The following is a 21,578-nucleotide window of genomic DNA, read 5'->3' on the forward strand; positions in this document are numbered from 1 at the left end:
GATTTTGGAAAAAACAGCAAGTTATACTATGCCATATACTAATTAAGCCCGCTATCATTGGATCAGTCTTGGCTTGTAATTGCCTATGCAGCTGTGCATTTCTATCTCTTGCAGTTCCTTTGACACTTTATTCTCAGAGTACTCTGTTACAATTTGGATTTCCAAAATCAGAATACTAACAAGGGGATGTGGTGATTCCCCTTTAGTGCTGAAACACTCTATTCATATTATCTATCTACTAGTAAAAGAAAATAATTAGAGCTGTTTAGACTGCATCTCTTCTCCTTCTTGCATCTTTATCATCTTCATCTATTATTTCTTCCAATTGTTCATGCTCTCCAACTCCATCTGTCTCATCATCTCCATCATTACTAGCTATTTCTCCTTCATTTTCTTGGTTTTTCCCCTCATCTTCTTCCTGTTCAAGATCTTCATCTGGGGTTTTCTGAAACTCAGCAGCTAACTCATCTAACAACAAAGGATTCAGATCCTTTCTCCCTAACTTCAACACTTGTTCCCCATCTTGTTCTTTAACTGATTTTTCTTCCAAATTCTCCACTAACCTCACCTTGCTCCTGCTGTAAGATTTCTTTACTTGGTAAATCAACCAGAAGCAGATCAAAAGCAGTACAAATGCTTGAAAAGCATGCTTTAGTTTAAACCTTTTTGTCCTCATATTCCTACTTGATGATTGCTTCAACATGTTCACTATTCACAACACTGCTATTCCTCCATGTTTTACCAACTTCTAGTTAAAATACAATTTGTGTGATTTCACCTTAGGATAAAAACAAATTATAAGGGTACTATTTGAACTCACCAGTAGAGTAAAGCAACTGGTGAGTGTCAAGTTGTAGAGATGAGGGGTGAGATGAAAAGGGAGTGAGGCTCCAACTTTATTTGGAAACTTAGGGACATGGAGCAATCACAAGTCACAAGTAGGTACATGTGGTGCATTTGTGTTGGTATTGTAAAGTTGTGTGGATTGTGTCGGTGGGAGGAATTTAATGAGGTCCAGCAGTTGAGTCAAAGTTACATTGACTGTTGAGCCCCTACATTATAATCCTTTAATTTTTAGAATAATTTTTCACTCTAAATTTGGGCCCGTTTGGACATAAAATTTGGTTGAAATTTTTTTAAAAATAATTTTATTTTTTTTTTCAAATTAGTTCATAAAATTTTCAATTTTCACTTGAAAATGTATTTTGAAAATTTTCAAAAATTTAAAAAATTGCAAAAAATTATTTTTCAAAATTTTCACTCAAATCATTCATAAAAATTCAAAAACAACTCAAACTGAAATTTATGTCCAAACACAATTCTAAATTTCATATACCATTTTCAATTGAAATTTTTTTTCATCATTTTTTCGAATTTTACAATTTTTATGTCCAAACGCCTACTAAGTAAAGAAGCATTATCCTTGTTCTTTCAAAAAGAATCTCATTATACAAAAGAGTGACGATAAGAAGTCCGCGTGTTATAAAGCATCATTGTGAATTGAGCTTTGAAAAACTATATCAAAAGAGCACAAATTTACAACTAAATATTACTCCTAAGAAATTGTACTAAAATATTACAGTCAAATAAAAGGTATTCGATTATCCAAATAATGACAACGTCCTATGAAATGCGAATGATTGGACCAAATTAATCCTCCGTTCACTTTGATTTTTTACCCTTGATGCATAATTTACCGTGATACCCATATTAATTGGTGTATAGTTTTAATAGATTTGAAAAATGATTTGGAATGAGTAATTAATGTTAAAGGGAAAAGAGGAAAAATAAATTATTTTTCTCTTGATATGCAAAAATTAACAAGTAAAAATGAAAATTTATTTTTAGAATACTTGACAACTAAAAGTGAACGGAGGATGTAGTTTGACTACTTTGTTTTTATCCATAAATAGTTAGACTAATGCGGATTCATGATTTAAATTTTATGAATTCAACTTTTAAGTTTTTAACATTGAACCCATTATAATATCAAAGTTATGGGTTCATCTCTATTATTTATTGCAATTCTGATAAATTTTTACACATAAATTTATATTTTGCATCAAAAGTTATAGGATTAATTGAACCTGTACCTATAACCGTACATCCGTCCCTGCTTATGGGTGTATTTGGTATAAAGAAAAATATTTTCCTTCAAAATATTTTCTCCATAAAAAACTTAAGCTCTTAAACCATCAGCAGAAATGACATGAGATCTTTATAAACTCTCTTCGTAACTCGTACATAATATATTGGAGACAATCATGCAACTCAACAGTTAATCTAATATTTGTTTATAAGAGAAGAATTAACCCAAATAATCGTATGCCTAACCGCTTAAACTAAAAATAGCCGGTGGAGTTATAGTATTAGTGTATGCATAATTTATGTATTATATGTGTATATTTGTACATAATGAATGTATAATTTATGTATATGGCTAGAAAAAGTAAATAATAAATATAACTGGTTATTTGTGTAAAGATCCCGTTATAAGATGCCCCAGGGAGCGGGGGCAAACAGGTGGGCTCTGCGCTGGACTGTGGAGGCAGAAAGAATGGGGCTTCTCAGTATAAATTATTGGTTTGAGAGAACCTTAACTCCATGTGAAATATGGGTGTGTTGCCTGGCCCCAAATATGCCATCATTTTTCTCTTTCTTTCTTGTTTGGCATTTTTAGCTTCAAATTTACTCCAATTTGAAATCTCTGTCCTCGTACAAAAGTGACAAAGACGTATAAGCATTAACTTAGTTGAAAAAGTTGCAATAGAAGATGAAACGTATTGTGTAGAAATGGCGTGGGATGGTCATTTTTAATATGGTATTTAGTTTTTATTCAGTATTTTTAATGTTGAATAAAAATAGCTACTACTCTATTAAAATTAATATGAAAAGACGTTGTTACTCTTTTTTCATGAGTGCTGTGTAAATATTAAGGAAATAGTGTCCTTAACATTTATACTGCAAACATGAAGTTAAGGACGCCATGTCCTTAATATTTACACTGCACATATGAAATTTAGGACATGATGTCATAAAGTTTAACAACGGAAGGTGCAAATATATTAACTTTGTCCTTAATATTTACACAACATTCATGAAGTTAAGGACACAATGTTCTTAATATTTACACAACACTCATAAAATTAAGGACATTATGTCCTTAACATTTACATTGCACACGTGAAGTTAAGGACACCATGTCCTTAACATTTACACTGCACATATGAAGTTAAGGACATAAAGTCATAAAGTTTAACAACAGAAGGTGCAAATACAAGTTAAGAACATTATGTCATTAACATTTACACTGTACACATGAACTTAAGGACGCCATATCCTTAACATTTACACTGCACATATGAAGTTAAAGACATGATGTCCTAAAGTTTAACAACGGAAGGTGCAAACACAAGACACTTTGTCCTTAATATTTACACAACATTCATGAAGTTAAGGACACCATACCCTTAATATTTACATAGCACCCATGTCTAGCACAGGGATATATTCGTCCGGACGGGTAAAAATTTATTAAGAACTGGCTAAAGAGTAAATACATTTTAAACAGTGACTAAAGAGTAAAAACACTTTTAATTAGTGACTAATTGTGCACTTACCCCACGTATTATAGGTCCTGGGCCCAAGCCTTTTTATTTCTGGGCTTCTATTGATGAGCAACAGACTTCCTAATTCAGGATCTAACCCGCACTAAACGGCCCATATAGCTCATTGACAAACTAAACCGAGTCGTTCAAGCAGAAATGACACTAGGTAGCCACGCTAAAGGGACTGTTATTTAGAAATTAATTAATGTGTCTTAAATTTTAATTTTGTAGTTTATTTTTTTGGAACACAATAAGTATTGACTAATTCCTAAGAATGACTGCTTGTATACTTCCCCATTAATCAAGTATAATTTCGTGTTTTTATGGTAAGAAACTTGTGAATTGCACATTTCCTCTGATCCCTTACTTCATGTTGATTCACAGGAGAAACAAACAGTTTATGAATCAAAGAACAAGTACTAGTATTAGTAGAAATTTTAAAAATAATAACAATGATACGAACGTAAGTTTTGTAGATGGTATAAAAAATATTTATACAATCAATTACTTAAACAATAATTACATATAATATTTTATGACAAATATACCCGATAAACCTACACTTGATCACATATAAATTTTTACACCGACAAAAATTATACTCCTAATGATAGTACAAATACATAGTAGTAATAGACACACGAGGGTGGGCAGAGAGAACACAGCAAACGAGACTGTAGTACTGTAGCCTTTGCATAACATTTAGAGAATCGAGGTAGAGAGAGGCCCATTGGTGTAGGGAAAGAAAACCAACCCCTCTTTTGCTTTATTAGAGAATAGAGATACACAAAAAATCTTGCTAAGATACGAAACACAGGTCCCCTCTCTCTAAATCTGCTGGCTGCACACTGTGCAACTGACATGGCTCATCAGCCGCCCCACTCTCCTTTGCTTCTCTGCTTTTCTCTTCCCTTTTTAAAAAATTACACCTCTTACTTACTGTCGTCACATTCACATCACACTACTAGTACTATTAGATTAGACCCCCTTTCACAGAATGCGATGAACAATAATCCAAAACTGAACTATTGGGAATAATTAACTACTCCATCCGTTTTAATTTACGTAAACATATTTTTTTTTATTTTGTATTAAAAAGAATGATCTATTTTTTTATTTGGAAATAATTTACCTTTATACAATGATTTATAGTCACACAAAATATATATGCCTCATTTTACATCACAAGTTCAAAAGTCTTTTCTCTTTTCTTAAACTGCATACCCGATCAATTAGGTTCACATAAATTAAAACGGAGGGTGCATTTCGGAATTAATCTCTCTCGTACCAAACGAGCCCTTAGATACTTATAAGTTATCCCAACATAAAGTTTTTGTAATAATACAGTACTTGATTGACCGTATTACAACAATCATCGAATAGTTAGCAATATTTGATTGGGCAATATTAAATAATACCTACTCCTATTAACTTCGGTAAAAAACTTATGTATTATATAATGCGAGATAAAATTTGTATTAATAATGCAGGAATTTATTATTTAGAGCAAAGACATGCCCTTTTAGACTAAATAATTTAAGTATAACATTCCCATCATTATTAATCACTAAGTAAACGTAATCTCCGTTTAACTAACATGAACCAAACCATGAACATTGGGCAATCCAGAACTGTTTAGTCTATACTACCTTCGTTCACTTTTACATGTTTACTTTGTATTTTTCTTTACGCGCTTTAAGAAATACTAATTGTAGTATCCATATAACCCCTAATAATGATAGCATTTCACAAAATCTTGGGAAATAATTTTGAAAATGAGTAATTAATGTTAAGGGTAAAAAAAAAAAAAAAAGATTGTCTTTCAATTTAGTATAATGGACAAGTAAAAGTGAACGGAATAAGTACTAATTAGCTCACGCACTTCCTAAATTAAAAGTTTTTTGTATTAGAAGAAAGAAGGGGGAGGGAAATATGGTGCTACAACAGCTGTAAGAAGATGTACCAAATATGCATTATCATCAATCTTGATTCTGCAAAATCTAGCTAATTTGATATTCATGTATATAGACAGTTGAAGAGAAACTTATTTTCTCCATACAAAAAAGAGGATCTATTCTTTTGCTAGCTATGTCAAGGATTGAAGAAAAAGTTGCCACATTTACATTTCCAACACATAGGCTTGTAATTGGAGATGTCATCACCTCTTGAATATGCTAAGAATTTAGGGAATGCATTCAATTGATGGCTTCTTAATTGCTGGTGTTTGAGGTTTGGCACAATTGGGACTTGAACTGCTTCACATGGTCCACAGTTTCTACATCTTCCTTCACATCTTGGTGGCCTTGAACCTATTAAAGATCTCACCTTTAACATCTTCTCTTCATTTTTCCTCTGCTTTTTTTTAAAAACAAAATATGCACAATCATTTCTCATTAATATTCATATTGAACTTTAAAAAGATCAGGCATTTTAGATCAAGAACTCACCTGAGTAATTCCAGTTTGCAGCTTGAGAATTCTCCTACCTGCAAAATGATTAAAGACGGAGAAATTATCCGTTAGGATTCTTAGTTTCTTTATAGAATTGTGACTAACAGACTGTAAAGAAAGAATTAACCTAAACAGCCGTCCACTCAACCGCTAGAATATATAATGTATATATGAATAACTATGTATAATCAGTGTATAATTTATGTATACCGGCTAAAAAAAAGTAAACAATGAATATAGGCGGCTAATTGGGTAAAGATCTCGAATGTAAAAGATTTGAAGTTTTTATATTCTTGAACAAAATCTAGGAATGACAAACTTACCTTCAGCCATGAATTTAACATGTGTCAAGCCTGAAATGAATAGAAGTAGTAAAAAGATGATTGTCTGTAAATTCCTATGGCAAAATACAAAAAGCTGAGAGCATGCCATTGGATTTACTTCTTAAGAGAGTGTAAAAGGCAGAGGTTTGGTATCTTAAGATCAGAAAGTGAGAATAATTGACAAAAGTTGATCAAAGAATGAATGAAAACTCAATCCCATAATGCTTAAGAAGAGAAGAGAAAACACATTCTTTTTAGGAGTACACTGATAGAAGTATGGAACATGGAATTAAAAAATAAAGAAAAGAAGTAGAGGAAAATCTCTGAAAAGGGAATGACCTAAAACCTCGTATTATGAGCCTTTCAGATATTCCAAGAATTGTTTGTTGGCAGAGAAATAGAGGTTTAATTAAGAATGAAGAAGTTGTACAAAAAATGGAGGAGGAGAAAGGGTAGAAACAATAATACAGTTAATAGAACAAAAATGGATTTGAGCAGTCATAAAAAAAGAAGAGGGGCAGATGATAAGAAGAGCTTTTTCCAAAAGGTGACAAGTGAATTCACTGGTATAGCATATGGTCTTTCATTTTCTTTCATTCTCACTCACTTTGTCCCCCTCTCATTTGTAAATATCACCCCCCCCCCCCCTCCCTCTCTTGTTACTGTTTTGATTTGTTTGGTTTTTCAGCAATTCAACTATAACACGTTATATCACTCTATCTTTATTTTTATTTTTTTACTGTTTCTTGAAATAGTGTAGTGATGAAGTAGTGGAGTATTTAATTTCCAAGAAAGATAAGGATTTTAGGAAAGTAGGTGTTAGTATAGGGTGTAATTAGGCAATGGTGGAATCTGCACGAGCCCTGAATATGATGAGAAAGGTTACCTCCAAATCCACGCAAAAACTGTTGTATGATATGCTACTACTCTCTACTTTATTTCGTACCATACTTGGCATATCACACGCTCAATCACATTTTGCCAAGTCAAACTCTTCAAAGTAAAAAATAAAAATAAAAGATTTGGAATATTTTCATTTCGTGGACAAATACCTTCTTACAGGGAGAGGTACATGAATAATACTTTATCAATATTTATATTTTATGCTTTTCGTGAGCTAAGTGTCCATCGAAAATAATCTTTTTAAATAAAATTCATCTCTTATTCTTGAAAGGGTTTCGACCTTCTTGCTTCTTCCACTTAATAACGTTCTTCTACCAAGACCTTTTTCTCTGCTCAATAGTAATTTGTGTAATTTGCTATTAAACTTTTAGTTCTTTTTATCTTCTTGAACTGAGGATCTTTCAGAAACAGTCTTTCTAATCATCAGAATATGGGTAAGGTCTACATATACACTAACTTTCCCGGACCAGAATCATGATGCTTTGTTGTTGCTATTGACCTTTTAGGTAAATAACATCTAGCTCAAATTTTCAACTTTAAATTGTAGTAGACATTGCACTGTATTATTGACAATAAAGAATAATAAGTGGCAAATCTTGAAAAGCTACTCTTTGATCAAAAGATTATGTAAGGCAGATATAATTACCAATTGAACAAGCAATTCAGTTTTCGAAGCCATAATAATGAAAGTGGCAGATATGAGCAATCATTTTTTGACATACAAAACTACTACTCCCTTTAAAACACTGTATGTCACATATTACAGTGAACAGTTGGCTTTAGTTTGACAGTACCTTGGCTCTGATACCAATTGTTGCGGAAGCCAAATGTATATAGTGTGAATGAGTCACAACTACTATACCAAAAATTATGACAACCACTAAATAATAAACAAGACAATAAGACAACAATAAAAGAACACCAGAATTTACGAGGTTCGGCCAATTTTGCCTACTTCCTCGGACACAATCAATATTTTATTCCACTCTAAAATTACAAGTGAAATAATACTAAAGAGAGAAGATACAAATGCCTTAAGAAGATAAAAGGCAAATGAGAGGTGTATTTAAATCCTAAACATTAGGCCTCCTTTTATAGGGTGAAATTCTCATTCAAAATTGTCATCCACCGATGTGGTACTTTTGCCAATTTCAACAAATCTCCACCTTGGCAAAATTCCACATCTTCAATTTTCTCTCAATAACAAATTTTGGTTGTGTCTTCATCTTCAATCTTTAGTGTTCAACAATGTTGATCAAATCCAAACAATGTTGAAACTTGACCGCAGTCACCACTTTTGTCAGCATATCAGCAGGGTTCTCCGTAGTATGAATTTTCTTCACCGTGACTCCACCTTCTTCTATGATTTCTCGTACGAAATGATACCGAACATCAATGTGCTTCGTCCTTGCATGATAAACTTGGTTCTTCGCTAATTGAATAGCACTTTGACTATCACAAAAAATTGTAATATTTTTTTGTTCAATACCAAGCTCTTTTAGCAACCCCTGAAGCCAAATTGCCTCCTTCACAGCCTCCGTAATAGCCATGTACTCTGCCTCTGTTGTAGACAAAGCAACTGTTGACTGCAAAGTAGACTTCCAACTAACTGGTGCCTTTGCAAAAGTAAACACATAACCAGTAGTTGACCTTCGTTTGTCCAGATCACCCGCAAAATCTGAGTCACAATATCCAACTACAGACCGATTGCCTTCCTGCTCAAAAACTAACCCAACATCTACAGTACTATGAATATACCGTAGAATCCATTTCACAGCTTGCCAATGCTCCTTTCCTGGATTATGCATATATCTGCTAATAACTCCAACGGCTTGTGAAATGTCAGGTCTCGTACAAACCATTGCATACATCAAGCTACCAACAACATTTGCGTATGGTACCCTTGACATATACTCCTGTTCAGTTTCATCCTTTGGCGACATAGTAGTACTTAGCTTAAAATGGGGAGCAAGTGGCGTACTAATTGGCTTAGTCTTCTTATCTATGCCAAAACGCTTTAGTACTCTCTTCAAATATTCTTTCTGAGATAAACAGAGTTTCTTTGTACGTCTATCTCTTATTATCTCCATGCCAAGAATTTTCTTTGCCTCACCCAGATCCTTCATCTCGAACTCCTCCTTCAGTTGAATCTTCAACTTATCAATTTCTTCCGAATTCTTGGAAGTTATCAACATATCATCAACATATAGGAGAAGATATACAAAGGAACCATCATTAAGTTTGCGCAAATACACACAATGATCGTATTTGCTTCTCTTGTACCCTTGCCGCAACATAAACTTGTCAAATCGCTTGTACCATTGTCTAGAAGATTGTTTCAATCCGTACAACGATTTTTCAAGTTTGCATACTATATTTTCTTTTCCAGCAACTTTGAATCCTTCTGGCTGAGTCATGTAGATTTCCTCCTCCAAGTTTCCATGTAAAAACGCAGTTTTTACATCCATCTGAACTAGTTCCAAATCCAACTGTGCTACCAAAGCCAACATAATTCTAATGGAGGAATGTTTTACAACTGGAGAAAATACTTCATTGTAATCAATTCCCTCCTTTTGAGCATATCCTTTGGCCACCAATCTTGCTTTGTAGCGAACATCTTCTTGGTTAGGAAATCCTTCTTTCTTTGCAAATACCCATTTGCACCCAATTGCTTTCTTTCCCTTCGGGAGATTGGCCAATTTCCATGTATGATTCTGATGAAGGGACTGCATTTCTTCATTCATGGCAATCCTCCACTTATCTTCTTCTGAACTTTGGATTGCGTCTTTATAAGTGGTAGGAACACCATCAGCTACAATTGAGGTTGCACAAGCAACCGTCTCTATAAGACGAACAGGTTTCGTTATTGTCCTTTTTGGCCTGCTGGTTGCTATTGATTCAAGTTGTTGTCGAGGTTCCTGAGTTGGAATCTCCCTTTCTACTGGCTCTTCTTCCAGAGGGTAATCTTCATGAGTTTCCTCCTCTGCTTCTTGTGTAGGAAAAATAAATTTTCCCTCAAACTCCACCTGCTTTGATGCACCACCAGTTTGTTTGACATCTTCAACTGTCATCTTATTTGTTATGGTAGATTCATCAAAGGTAACATCTCTGCTGAATATAATATTCCTTGTCTCTGGACACCATAAGCGGTATCCTTTGACTCCAGAAGTAATCCCCATAAATATAGCCTTCTTTGCTCTCGGATCCAATTTTGACTCTTTCACATGATAGTATGCAATTGAGCCAAACACGTGCAAAGAATCATAATCTACAGCAGGTTTTCCATACCATTTTTCAAATGGTGTCTTGCCATCAATAGCAGCAGATGGTAGACGATTAATGAGGTGGCATGCATATGTAATTGCCTCAGCCCAAAATTCTTTGCCCAAGCCAGCATTGGACAACATACACCGTACCTTCTCCAGTAAAGTCCGGTTCATACGTTCTGCCACTCCATTCTGTTGTGGTGTATTTCTGACAGTGAAGTGTCGGACGATGCCATCATTTTCACAGACCTTATTGAAATGATCATTTTTGTATTCACCTCCATTGTCTGTGCGAATACACTTGATCCTCCTGCCTGTTTGATTCTCCACCATCGTTTTCCATTTGAGAAAAATTCCCAACACTTCATCTTTCCTCTTCATTGTATACACCCACACTCTTCGGGAAAAATCATCAACAAAGGTTACAAAATAGTGCTTCCCACCCAATGAAGGTGTTTTGGAAGCACCCCAAACATCAGAGTGTACATAATCCAAAATGCCTTTAGTATTATGGATCGCTATACCAAATTTAACCCTTGTCTGTTTCCCTTTGACACAATGCTCGCAAAACTCCAAGTTGCAAGTCTTTACGCCTTTTAACAATCCTTGATTAGATAAAGCTTTCAAGGATTTTCCTCCAGCATGTCCCAAGCGCATGTGCCATAGCCTGGTTGCTTCTGCCTCTTTGTCATCACTGGATGTCACTGTTGCTGTCCCAATAACTGTGCTACCACGATAGCAGTACATGTTATTGTTCTTCCGATTGGCCTTCATTACCACTAGTGCACCGGAGCATATTCTCATCACTCCATTTTCTGCAATGATTTTGAACCCTTTTGATTCTAGGGCTCCCACAGAGATGAGATTCTTCTTCAAACCCGGTACATATCGAACATCTGTTAATGTTCTGATCATTCCATCATGGCTCCTTAATCTTATTGAACCAATGCCATATGAGGTAAGAGGGCTGTTATCCGCTGTGTGGATGACTCCATATTCTCCTTCTTGAAAATTCACGAACCAGTCCTTGTTGGGACACATATGGTAGCTACAAGCCGAGTCCATCAACCATATGTCTGATGATGTTGATAACTCTGTTGTAACTAATGAGAAGTCTGAATCATCACAATCAGCTACATTTGAATCCATAATGGCCTTTCCATTGTTATGTCTGGCCTTATTCTTCAACTTCGGACAGTCTTTCTTCCAGTGCCCCTTTTCTCGACAAAAGGCACATTCATCTTTGCTGGGTCTAGATCTCGACTTGGATCTTCCCTTCTTAGTCCTCGTTTGATTTTGAGGACGACCCCTCACAATTAGTGCTTCTTCTTCTCCGCCCTTCTGTTTTTCTCCCTTTCTTTGTTCATAGCTGTACAAAGCCGAACAAACTTCTCTGAGAGAAATTTCGTCATTTCCATGGAGTAGAGTAGTTTCAAGGTGCTCGTACTCATTAGGAAGTGACCCCAATAACATCAAGGCCAAGTCACCATCATCAAAAGTTGCATCCATATTTTGCAAATCTGTGACCAACTTATTGAAACTGGTGATATGTTCATTCATTGTGGTACCAGGAACATAGGTAAAGCGAAACAGTCTCTTCTTCATGTACAATTTATTTTGACTGTTTTTCTTCAAAAATTTATCCTCCAGTGCTTTCCATAATTTACTTGCAGAAGTTTTCTTTGTGTATGGATATTTCTGCTCTCTAGCAAGGTAGGATCGAATGGTACCGCAAGCAACACGATTGATAATTTTCCAATCTTCTTCTCCAATAACATCTGGCTTCTTTTCTTCAATGGCAAGATCTAGCCCTTGTTGAAAAAGAACATCTAGAACCTCGCCTTGCCACATCCCAAAATGTCCTGACCCGTCAAAAATTTCTACCGCAAATTTCGCATTTGACACAATTCTTGTCATAAGCGAAGATGCCAACGATGACGTATTATTGACACTTGATGTAGATTCTTCTTGTTTACTGTCTCCCATTTTGACACAAATATTATTTAGTAGCTGACGACACAAATCAAGATTATTTCCTTTCTGGTGTGGAAGATCAGACTAAGCTGCAACCACAGAGCATACTCAGATAGAACCTTGACTCAGTTACCAAGATAGATCTTTTCTGATGTGGAAGATCAGACTATGCTGCAACCACAGAGCATACTTAGACAGTACCTTGGCTCTGATACCAATTGTTGCGGAAGCCAAATGTATATAGTGTGAATGAGTCACAACTACTATACCAAAAATTATGACAACCACTAAATAATAAACAAGACAATAAGACAACAATAAAAGAACACCAGAATTTACGAGGTTCGGCCAATTTTGCCTACTTCCTCGGACACAATCAATATTTTATTCCACTCTAAAATTACAAGTGAAATAATACTAAAGAGAGAAGATACAAATGCCTTAAGAAGATAAAAGGCAAATGAGAGGTGTATTTAAATCCTAAACATTAGGCCTCCTTTTATAGGGTGAAATTCTCATTCAAAATTGTCATCCACCGATGTGGTACTTTTGCCAATTTCAACAATAATAGCTGTAAAGTGTTACAAATATGGCTGGTATTAGATTTGTTTTTATGCTTTCTATTACCCAATTAGGAACTTCGTAAATTTCACAGAAACTTTCACAAATAAAACATGCGCCTCACCCATATTTGCAAATGAATAATAGGAGTAACTGGTTTGTTAACAAAAAATCTCAGTAATTATTTTGGCAGGAGGAAAGGACTAGCAGTAATTAAATCTTGAAAAGCAGGTTAAAAAACTGTGCTGCTTATGTGGATAGTACATCATGCATTAAGGGCAGTAGTCAGCAAGTAGGGACCAAATCTTACCTGAACCTGATTTTAGGTTACCTGCTTTATTATCAGCTTTTTTCCTACTGTAGGACTTGGCCAAACTGGACATGCATTAACGTACACTTCAATTAAAGGGCCTTTCTTTCCTCTATTTTTGTTTTTTAATATTGGGAGATGGGGTGAAGTCGCTGGGGCGGAGGCAGGATTTCACAAAATAGATTTAAAAATTAAAGAAAAAAAATGATAAAACCAAGAGAATCAGCCCGTATACTAAGCTCCCATAATGTGCAGGGATTCGGGAAAGGACTTGAGACAGTCCGGTGTACTAAGCTCCCATAATGTGCGGGGATTCGGGAAAGGATCGGACCTCAAGAGTCTATTGTACACATCCTTACCCTACATTTATGCAAGATACTGTTTTCACGGCTCGAATCTGTGACCTCCTAATCACATGACAACAACTTTATCAGTTACGCTAAAGCTCTCATTCATTTAAAATATATAGCTGTCTTTTAAATACTTTTTAAAGGAATGAAATATTGTACTTTTAAACGATCAATGTCCAAATCAAAGTGAAGATAATGGAAGTCAACACTCATTCTTTGAATCACATCATTTATTATATTGAATACAGGAAGTACTCGTTATCATTACACTGCATGAACTACATATCCAAATTGGGGCCCAAAAACTATGCAAATAATTTCCTCTATATGCTCTAATAACAATGATCTTTTTTCCTCTTTCCTTAAAACCGAGGGTCTTGGAAACAACCTAGCTATCTTTCCAAGGTAAGGATAAGGTCCGTACACACTACGCTCCGCAGACTCCACTTGTAGGATTACGCTGAGTTTGTTGTTGTTGCTCTAATAACAATGATACACCTAACTTGAACTTTGACGTATCATCTCTATATCTCGAATACATATGCATGTATCCCTCTACAATTTATGCAGCAGGCTGTGTAAATTACACAGGCCTCCAGCCAATATGGTGTTTTAAATACATCAACTTCCCTACTTCTATACAGCAAAATTGTCGATCATGTGTTGTATAACATCTGCTCCATCAGAATTAAAGCAATAATTCGTTACCTGAAATTGCAGAACAAAGCAAATTAAAAACCTTGCTACTGTAGATAACCTTCCTGCGAAACGAAGCACAAAAGACAGGACCAAACGAAAAATCTTTGGCCTAAAATGCAGCACTTTTTTAAGGTGAAAGAGGCGGAGTTTTTGTAAGTTCAGAGATAAAATGCAATGGAGGATCTCTGTGTGACTTGAGAACTTGACAGTCCTAATGCTTGGGATATACATCTAAAAGCAGGACGCTTGATGTACTAAACTTTCTGTAAAGACTGATATTTTCTTTCTTTGACCCCCTCCTCTCTTCTCTGTTTCTCTGTCATATTAACCTAGAGTTTTGATTTGAAGAACCTCAAGAAAGAAAATCACAAAACTACCAAATTTACTTCTGTTTGTTGAAAACAAATAGTTCAAGATGACCATGATTTCTGTACATTTCTTTTTGGGATCAGTTAAGACATTTGGTTCGAATGAAACAGACTGGATAGTGAAGATTCATATGCTCAGAAGCAAAAGCATCAAGATAAATAAGTGAATGCAAAACAAAAATCCCGGAGCAAATAGGTATGAAAAATGAATTTGCCTAGGTCATAAGAGAATGGTATATGGTGAAATGCATGATGATTTATCATGAAGAAACATCGTAAGTAGAAACTCCTCATAGTATGTTCAAGACAGAACAAATACGTGCCTGAATTGTTGTGTGTGCAAAGTATCTTTGTTTACTTCCTTTGAAGCTAACATCAACTCGTTCCCAGCTCAACTTTGTTAAACCTCTGATCATAGCCTCTGCAGCAGTTAACCATGAAGAAAAGGTAAACAATAAAAAAGGATGATCAAGCTAATCATAAAAACGCTAAAAGCGGAAAAACCATGTGATGTGCATTGAGATTCCCCTAGTTACTTAAAGGAAGTGGTAAATTCTACCGTTTATACAGTTGAGACAAGTAGCTTAAGTCCGAAGGTGGGATTATATGTAAAATACTGGAATTAGTGTGTGAAGTAGTTCTATGCTCTCTTTTCATTTAGCTGGCACTAGTTTGATGCGTTTGAGTTTAGACTTTCTTAAAAAAGCACTAGAAGACCGTATACATCAAGAGATGCAACTATTATGCAGAATCAAATCATCAATGGCCTTACACCCCCCATGTTAGGATAATGAAGGTATGAGTTTCCGAAAGTGAAGGCTGACATACTAAAAATTGCTCCTCAATATCATAAAAAGAAGAAAAAAGACACTGACCTTCCATTTCGTTAGACTTGCGTCCATTTATTTTGGCCTCAGTAGGTGTTTCTTCTTGATTACTAACACTTGTTGGCTCATCTACATTTACAATATGTGGGTATTTATCCCCTTTTTTCAAGTTTCGACACTGAAAAGAGAAGTATTAGTTGTGTGATGCAAGCTTTTGCTACTAAAACTCAAATGTCATATAACTTTACCTTTGGAAGCTCATTTCTGCGCCGCAAAGATGATGTACTCCACCCAACAAGATCTATACAAGTGTCAAGGTTTTTGCAGTACGGGAAATTAGTCAACTGATGGGATTAGGGTTTACTTATCAGCATAAGCACTTACCCACTGTTGAATTATCTCATCATGGAATCAAGTCACGGGCATCTGATTCTAGATATATAATACACTGAAGATTAAAGAAATAAGAGAAGAGGAAACGGAGAGTGACGAGGTTCAGGAGGATACAGTCAAAACTTGTATTTGCGTAGGCCACACGACGCTTAAATGACTGCAAAGCGGATCTGCAAGGGGAAGTTAGATATAATACATTTGCTTAAAATTCTGAAGTTAGTTGATGATCACTCACATAAATGGCAGATCTTCAGAATCACTGGCCATTCGAAGAAGAAGAGGAGGTTTCCCTTCATCACAATCTTTCAAAAAGAGATGCCTTCCACTTCTTCCAAGTAACCATGAGGAACTCGATGCAACTTTTTCAAGTGAGTATAACCCACAGAATGCTGGAGCCTATAATATTTTTAAGAGACGTTAGAAGTTGGTTGTCCTGCCCCCAGCCCCCCACCCACCCCGTTTTGGAAATAAGTAATAAGTATTGACATGAAAGAAGCAGAATGAAACTAAAGCAACATAGTTATTTGGGATGCTTGATGACTCATGCTACTAACTACGGTGCACTTATATGATAAGGAAATTTCAAAATGAAACTAGACCAAAATATTCAAAACCATACAAGATTTCAATGAAACTTCAAGAAGCATAAGTATTGATGCAGCTAAAATGCAATCATGTTCATGTTAGACGAGTTTGCATAACATTTTTTCCAGATGAGTGACTGTCCACTTAAAGTCAAAGACATTCGTGAGTTAGTTTAATCTCAAAAGAATGTCTGAATAAGCAGTATGCATGATAATGACAATCTTCTTTGAAACCCTGAGAGAACCTAGAATGCATTTTTGGTGGTAAATTTCCTCATTAGTAGTGCAAGTTTCAGAGCTCATTTGGAAGAATATCTTTCTCTGCCAGTCTGCCTCAATTATCTGTTTTTCCTCTTCCTTTTCCTTTTAATTCTTTTGATGCTAGGTTGGGGTTGAGCTGCTAAGGACCTGTTATCTAACCGTGTATTTTACTTACAAATATAAACTTCTCCTAATCAGAGGCGGACCACGTTTTGGGTTGAGGGGTCACGGGACCCGTTAGCCTCGGCAAAATTTTTGTATATATATATCTTATGTATATCTATACATATATATGGGACCCCTTAAATATTTTTCTTGTGCCCCCAACACAAAAAGCCAGACGGGAGAAGTGGTGTTGTGTGCTTAAGTTCTCTGCTTTGCTGGATGGATGTGGGTTCGAAACCATCACTTAGCAAATTGCTTTATTTTTTATTTTTATCTTCTTTTTTTTTAATTTAATTATAGTTTAGCACTAACACATAATAGTCAACTTAATTAAATTTTCTTTTTCAAATTCCTCCCTTAAAATTAAAAGCCTCAAATTGCAACTTATCGCACCACAAAGAGAAAAATATAAATCCTTCTGCCACAACCTTCTTCAACAATCACTTTGACCCCGCCTCGATAATGGCAAAAAAGAGTTTCAGACTCTTCTTCGGTTCTTTGACTATTAACATACCCTTAATCTTGATTTCTTTAGTAAGTTTTTGATAATTTAAAGTTTGTACACCCTTTTTATCATTGACCCCCTTTTTTAATTAAAAAACAAGAAATTTTAAAGTGTGACACATGCTTAATCAAATACCTTCCGCTCCCATAGCACCCATTTTACGAAAAAATCTCTCTTTGTTCAGTGCTTTCTTTTTCTTTAGAACTTCTTTTTATTTATAAGTCATCATAATCATTAAGTTTTCAAAGAGTTGCGCGCCGAATTTTATTGCTAGTGATTAGCATACGGTGGTGCCCCCGTCGTGCTCAAATTCTGGGTCCGCCTCTGCTCATAATAACATAATTTAACAAAAGATCAATAAAGTGACGGGGATTGAGTAAAAAGCCTCTAGTTACCTGTTTGTGACCCCTACAACCGAGATGTGGTGTTGCACAGGTTATAAAGTTCACAGGTTCCAACCCTGCAATTTTTCTTTTCGATACCTCTTCCACACACGAATCAGCGGAACCATTAAGGCTACATTCCATCTCTTCTCCACAAGCTCTTCTTGCAGATCCTTGTTCATATAGCTTCGCAATTGCATATCTACATACCAGGCCACCCAGGGAGTGACAAACAAAAGAAATCTTCTGTAGATGTGGATGCTGCTTTATAACAGATAATACCTGACATTAAGTACAAAAAGCAAAAGTCAGCAAAAATTAAGTTCCAGTCAAATAAGCACTTACATGTTAGACCTGAAGAATAAGAATCAGTTTAGATGTCATCCTAATACAATACCAAATCCCATATTGTACAACAAATGGAAAAAATCCTTAGTAACTAACAAACAAGGGTAGGTAGGTATGTTAGCAAGAGCTAAGATATGGAAGATAAAAGAATTGGTCGATAGCTTCAAGCATACATATTGTAGGCAATGCAGATTTAAGGTCTATATACGTGGAGAAGTCAATCAATTTGAAACAAGGATCTGAAAGAAGATAAAGATAATAACTGGACTGAAACAATGGCCTAGATACAATGAAACTAAGAAGATCATGGTTGTTTTTGACTCCCACAACATAAGTAGGTCAGATAAAATGAGAGCGACGAAGCGGTTTGTGTTGAGGAACAGGAGTTTATTTAAATTGATTCAATGTGGGGAAGAAATAAATGATTCACACACCTCTTCAGCTAGCCTTGTCCCCATTATATCAACACCATCGAATGTCAACGTCGAACAATTAGAGTCACTGCCTGGAAATAGAATATTAATTAGGAAATAGTTGGAATTAATACAGGAAACATATGGCTCTAACCGACGGATAGATGCATAAAGATTGTGGAAATATGAAATCAACATGAATTTGGAACTCATGCTAGTTTTCAGAAACTAATGACCAATAAATTTTTTGGAAGTGTAATGCCCAAAGCCAAAATTATCCCAATTCTCTCCAAGGACCTCTACACTTACTTTTCTTTGAAGAAACAAAAGAAGTAATACTACCAGTTATTTCTTTTTTTTAAAAATATACACCTTTAAAATTGTGGATCTTGCCATGAGTATCAAATTACGCTATAGGTCGACGCTGTCCCTGTCGTTAGAGTTAGAAAGACGGTAATGTGTTATATAGTTGCAGGGAAACGAGAAGAGAAGAAACGAGGCAGTTCTCTTATTTGCATCAACATTCATTTCTTCTTACTTACTAAAAAGAAATATGATAGCCTTTCTTTTCTAGTCAATCATACATATAAAGATGATCAAACAGAATTCCAAAGTAATGAGATTTAACGCTACAATTTCAATTCAATCAACCGGACATCTGGACGAATAAATAGAATTAAAACAGAAGCAGGGAATTGAGTCAAGAACAGAAGCTTACAATGAACGATGACATCGCGTGAATAGGCCTTGACAAATTGCTTTGCAGCATATTTCCAATCGTCTGCACTGCACAAGCAGAGATGTCAAACCATCAAAAAGCAAACGACACACTGATCTCTCATCATATAACACAATCACAACACGACGACTAAAATTACCAACAAAAATCAGCACATATATTCTCACATTTACAAGTGATTAACATACAAAAACTATAGAAAAAATAAAGAACAATTATGTCTCAATCTGAAACTAGTTGAAGTCAACTATATAAATCCTCAATATCTTCAACTACTCAACAATATATAAAGAATGAAGTTTAAAAATGAGTTAAAGATTTTAAAGTCACCTGCCAATAAGGCCATTAACCATAACAAGTAAATGAGGAGGAGGAGGAGCATGACCATTTTGACTAGCTTCCACATCAAAACTACATTCACCAGAATGTGTCTCAACTACTGAAACTTCATCATCCAATCTCATACATGCGAACCTAGGGAAAATAGAAAACCTTTTTCTCCTCCTTGTCTTCTTATTGCTATTCTCCTTCTTCTCAGTAATACCCATTTCAGATTTTCTTTCTTCATCAGTAAAGTTTGAATCTTTTTTCATTTCTGATGAACCCATTTTCACATAATCACCTAAATCCAACAATATTGAAAGAAAAATATAACAAACAGCAGAAAGTTTTTTGTGGGTCAAATAGTGATGCGGCCTAAAGACGATCTTGGGTACTTTGGATTTGGAATTTCAGTTCAGCATTTATGGATTTTGGCACGGAAATTTCTTAATAGAACCAATGGGACCTTCTAGTAGTCCACATCTGAGGCTGCTGATTAGTAAATATGGAACCTTCTTCTAAATCTTGCTGACACAAACTCCAAATAAATTACTAGTATAAAATTAGAAATCAACAATAGTATTTTGACATTAAAAATAGGCATGTTGAATGATACTTTTGTAAGAGGAAATTTGGAATTCTGGTTTCTTAGAAGGTTTCAAGTTTTACGAGCGTCAATCAAGACTTAGAATTTAGAAAAGGTCTAAACCTTGCCTGCTTGACTTTCTTTTTCTTTTTTAAAATATAAATATATATATATTTTTGGACAAAGAGGGCAGCGTTAGTTAGAGGCAATTGAACTCTTTGGGAAGGGAAAAAATGGAAAAGGGAAAGAAGACTTTCTGTTGCTGTTACTTTCTAGAATGAAAAAATGAGCAGAAAGTCTGTTTAAAATAGTGACATTTTGATGCATTTTCAAATTTATCAAAGCGTAGCGTGTAATCTTCCATTGAGTGAAAAATTATACAGAGGACAATATAGTCAGTGAATTACGGGATCAAATCTTATACTATATGTGTTTAATTTTTTACTAAATAAATACTAAATTATATCCCTTCGTTCCAATTTACGTGAACCTATTTTATTTTTTATCCATTCAAAAAAGAATAATCTCTTTCTAAATTTGAAAACAATTTATCTTAAACTTTCAATTATAACCTTAATGAAAATTTTTTATAACCATATAAATACACGAATTCCTTTTTGACTTATTTAAGACCACAAATATCAAAAATCTTTATTTTTTTTTAATTTCGTATCTAGTTAAACAAGTTCACGTAAATTAAAATAGTATGATTATATATATTGGATCACTACATAAAAAAGATTCGTGTAGCTAAGCTCACCTACTCGAGATAGGGTTGTAAATAGACATGACGTATTGTTGTAATCATTAATTTTAAGAAAAAAATAGTTGTAATTTGTAATAACAAGTTACTCTAAACGTTGATGAAACAACGCCTTATGTTTTAACTGGTACGTTCTTAATTTTAAGAATGCTAATTTTGTTAGAGTAAATTTCATGCGTGTTATTCAATTTTGTATTCATTACGCAAAAGTCTTTTTTTTTTTGTTACGTAAAAATTATTCAACTTTGTGTTCATGATTACTCAAAAGTCACTTTTGTTTTTTTTGTTACACAAAAATTATTTTACTTTGCTCTATTTATCACAAAAGTCACCTTGGCCATATTTTATAATACTTTTACTTGAAAAGTCTATTATGTTCTTAACATTATAAATTCTCTCATTTATGTATAATACCTTTTATATTATATAATATATAATATATAATATATTTTTACTTAGGTATTTTACTTATAATTAA

The 21,578-nt window shown here is 34.7% G+C and overlaps 2 protein-coding genes across 4 annotated transcripts; both read right to left on the reverse strand.

Annotated features, from left to right (window-relative positions):
* Positions 1-5,494: 5,494 nt before the first annotated feature.
* Positions 5,495-7,016, reverse strand: LOC104088475 (EPIDERMAL PATTERNING FACTOR-like protein 2). Its single transcript, XM_009593148.4, has 3 exons — positions 6,382-7,016; positions 6,056-6,093; positions 5,495-5,960 (listed from the first exon to the last, which is right to left on the reverse strand). Exons 1-3 carry the CDS (start codon positions 6,488-6,490, stop codon positions 5,700-5,702), a joined length of 408 nt encoding a protein of 135 aa, XP_009591443.1. The 5' UTR covers positions 6,491-7,016; the 3' UTR covers positions 5,495-5,699.
* A 6,941-nt stretch (positions 7,017-13,957) lies between these two features.
* On the reverse strand, positions 13,958-20,476 carry LOC104088474 (putative lipase ROG1). Of its 3 annotated transcripts, none has more exons than XM_009593145.4 (10): positions 19,761-20,476; positions 19,410-19,477; positions 18,713-18,783; positions 17,943-18,212; positions 16,268-16,428; positions 16,147-16,202; positions 15,888-15,940; positions 15,688-15,817; positions 15,136-15,233; positions 13,958-14,453 (listed from the first exon to the last, which is right to left on the reverse strand). In XM_009593145.4, the coding sequence occupies exons 1-10, from the start codon at positions 20,036-20,038 to the stop codon at positions 14,382-14,384; spliced, it is 1,257 nt and encodes a 418-aa protein (XP_009591440.1). In that variant the 5' UTR covers positions 20,039-20,476; the 3' UTR covers positions 13,958-14,381. The 3 variants fall into 3 exon arrangements, with proteins under 3 accessions (XP_009591440.1, XP_009591441.1, XP_009591442.2); XM_009593146.4 differs by having other exon boundaries at positions 14,245-14,453; positions 18,713-18,779; positions 19,410-19,472; positions 19,761-20,178; XM_009593147.4 differs by having other exon boundaries at positions 14,245-14,453; positions 19,410-19,472; positions 19,761-19,826.
* Positions 20,477-21,578: the final 1,102 nt, after the last annotated feature.

This window comes from Nicotiana tomentosiformis, chromosome 4, assembly GCF_000390325.3.
Source record: "Nicotiana tomentosiformis chromosome 4, ASM39032v3, whole genome shotgun sequence".
Classification (NCBI taxonomy): Eukaryota; Viridiplantae; Streptophyta; class Magnoliopsida; order Solanales; family Solanaceae; genus Nicotiana; species Nicotiana tomentosiformis.

Coding starts and splice junctions, on each gene's coding strand:
- LOC104088474 (XM_009593145.4), bottom strand. CDS start 20,038: ATGGGTTCATCAGAAATGAAAAAAGATTCAAACTTTACTGATGAAGAA. Junction 18,784..19,409: donor ACGCGATGTCATCGTTCATT/GTAAGCTTCTGT, acceptor TTCTATTTCCAG/GCAGTGACTCTAATTGTTCG. Junction 18,213..18,712: donor GGACAAGGCTAGCTGAAGAG/GTGTGTGAATCA, acceptor ACTTAATGTCAG/GTATTATCTGTTATAAAGCA.
- LOC104088475 (XM_009593148.4), bottom strand. CDS start 6,490: ATGGCATGCTCTCAGCTTTTTGTATTTTGCCATAGGAATTTACAGACA. Junction 6,094..6,381: donor TGTTAAATTCATGGCTGAAG/GTAAGTTTGTCA, acceptor ATCATTTTGCAG/GTAGGAGAATTCTCAAGCTG. Junction 5,961..6,055: donor TGCAAACTGGAATTACTCAG/GTGAGTTCTTGA, acceptor AAAAAAAAGCAG/AGGAAAAATGAAGAGAAGAT.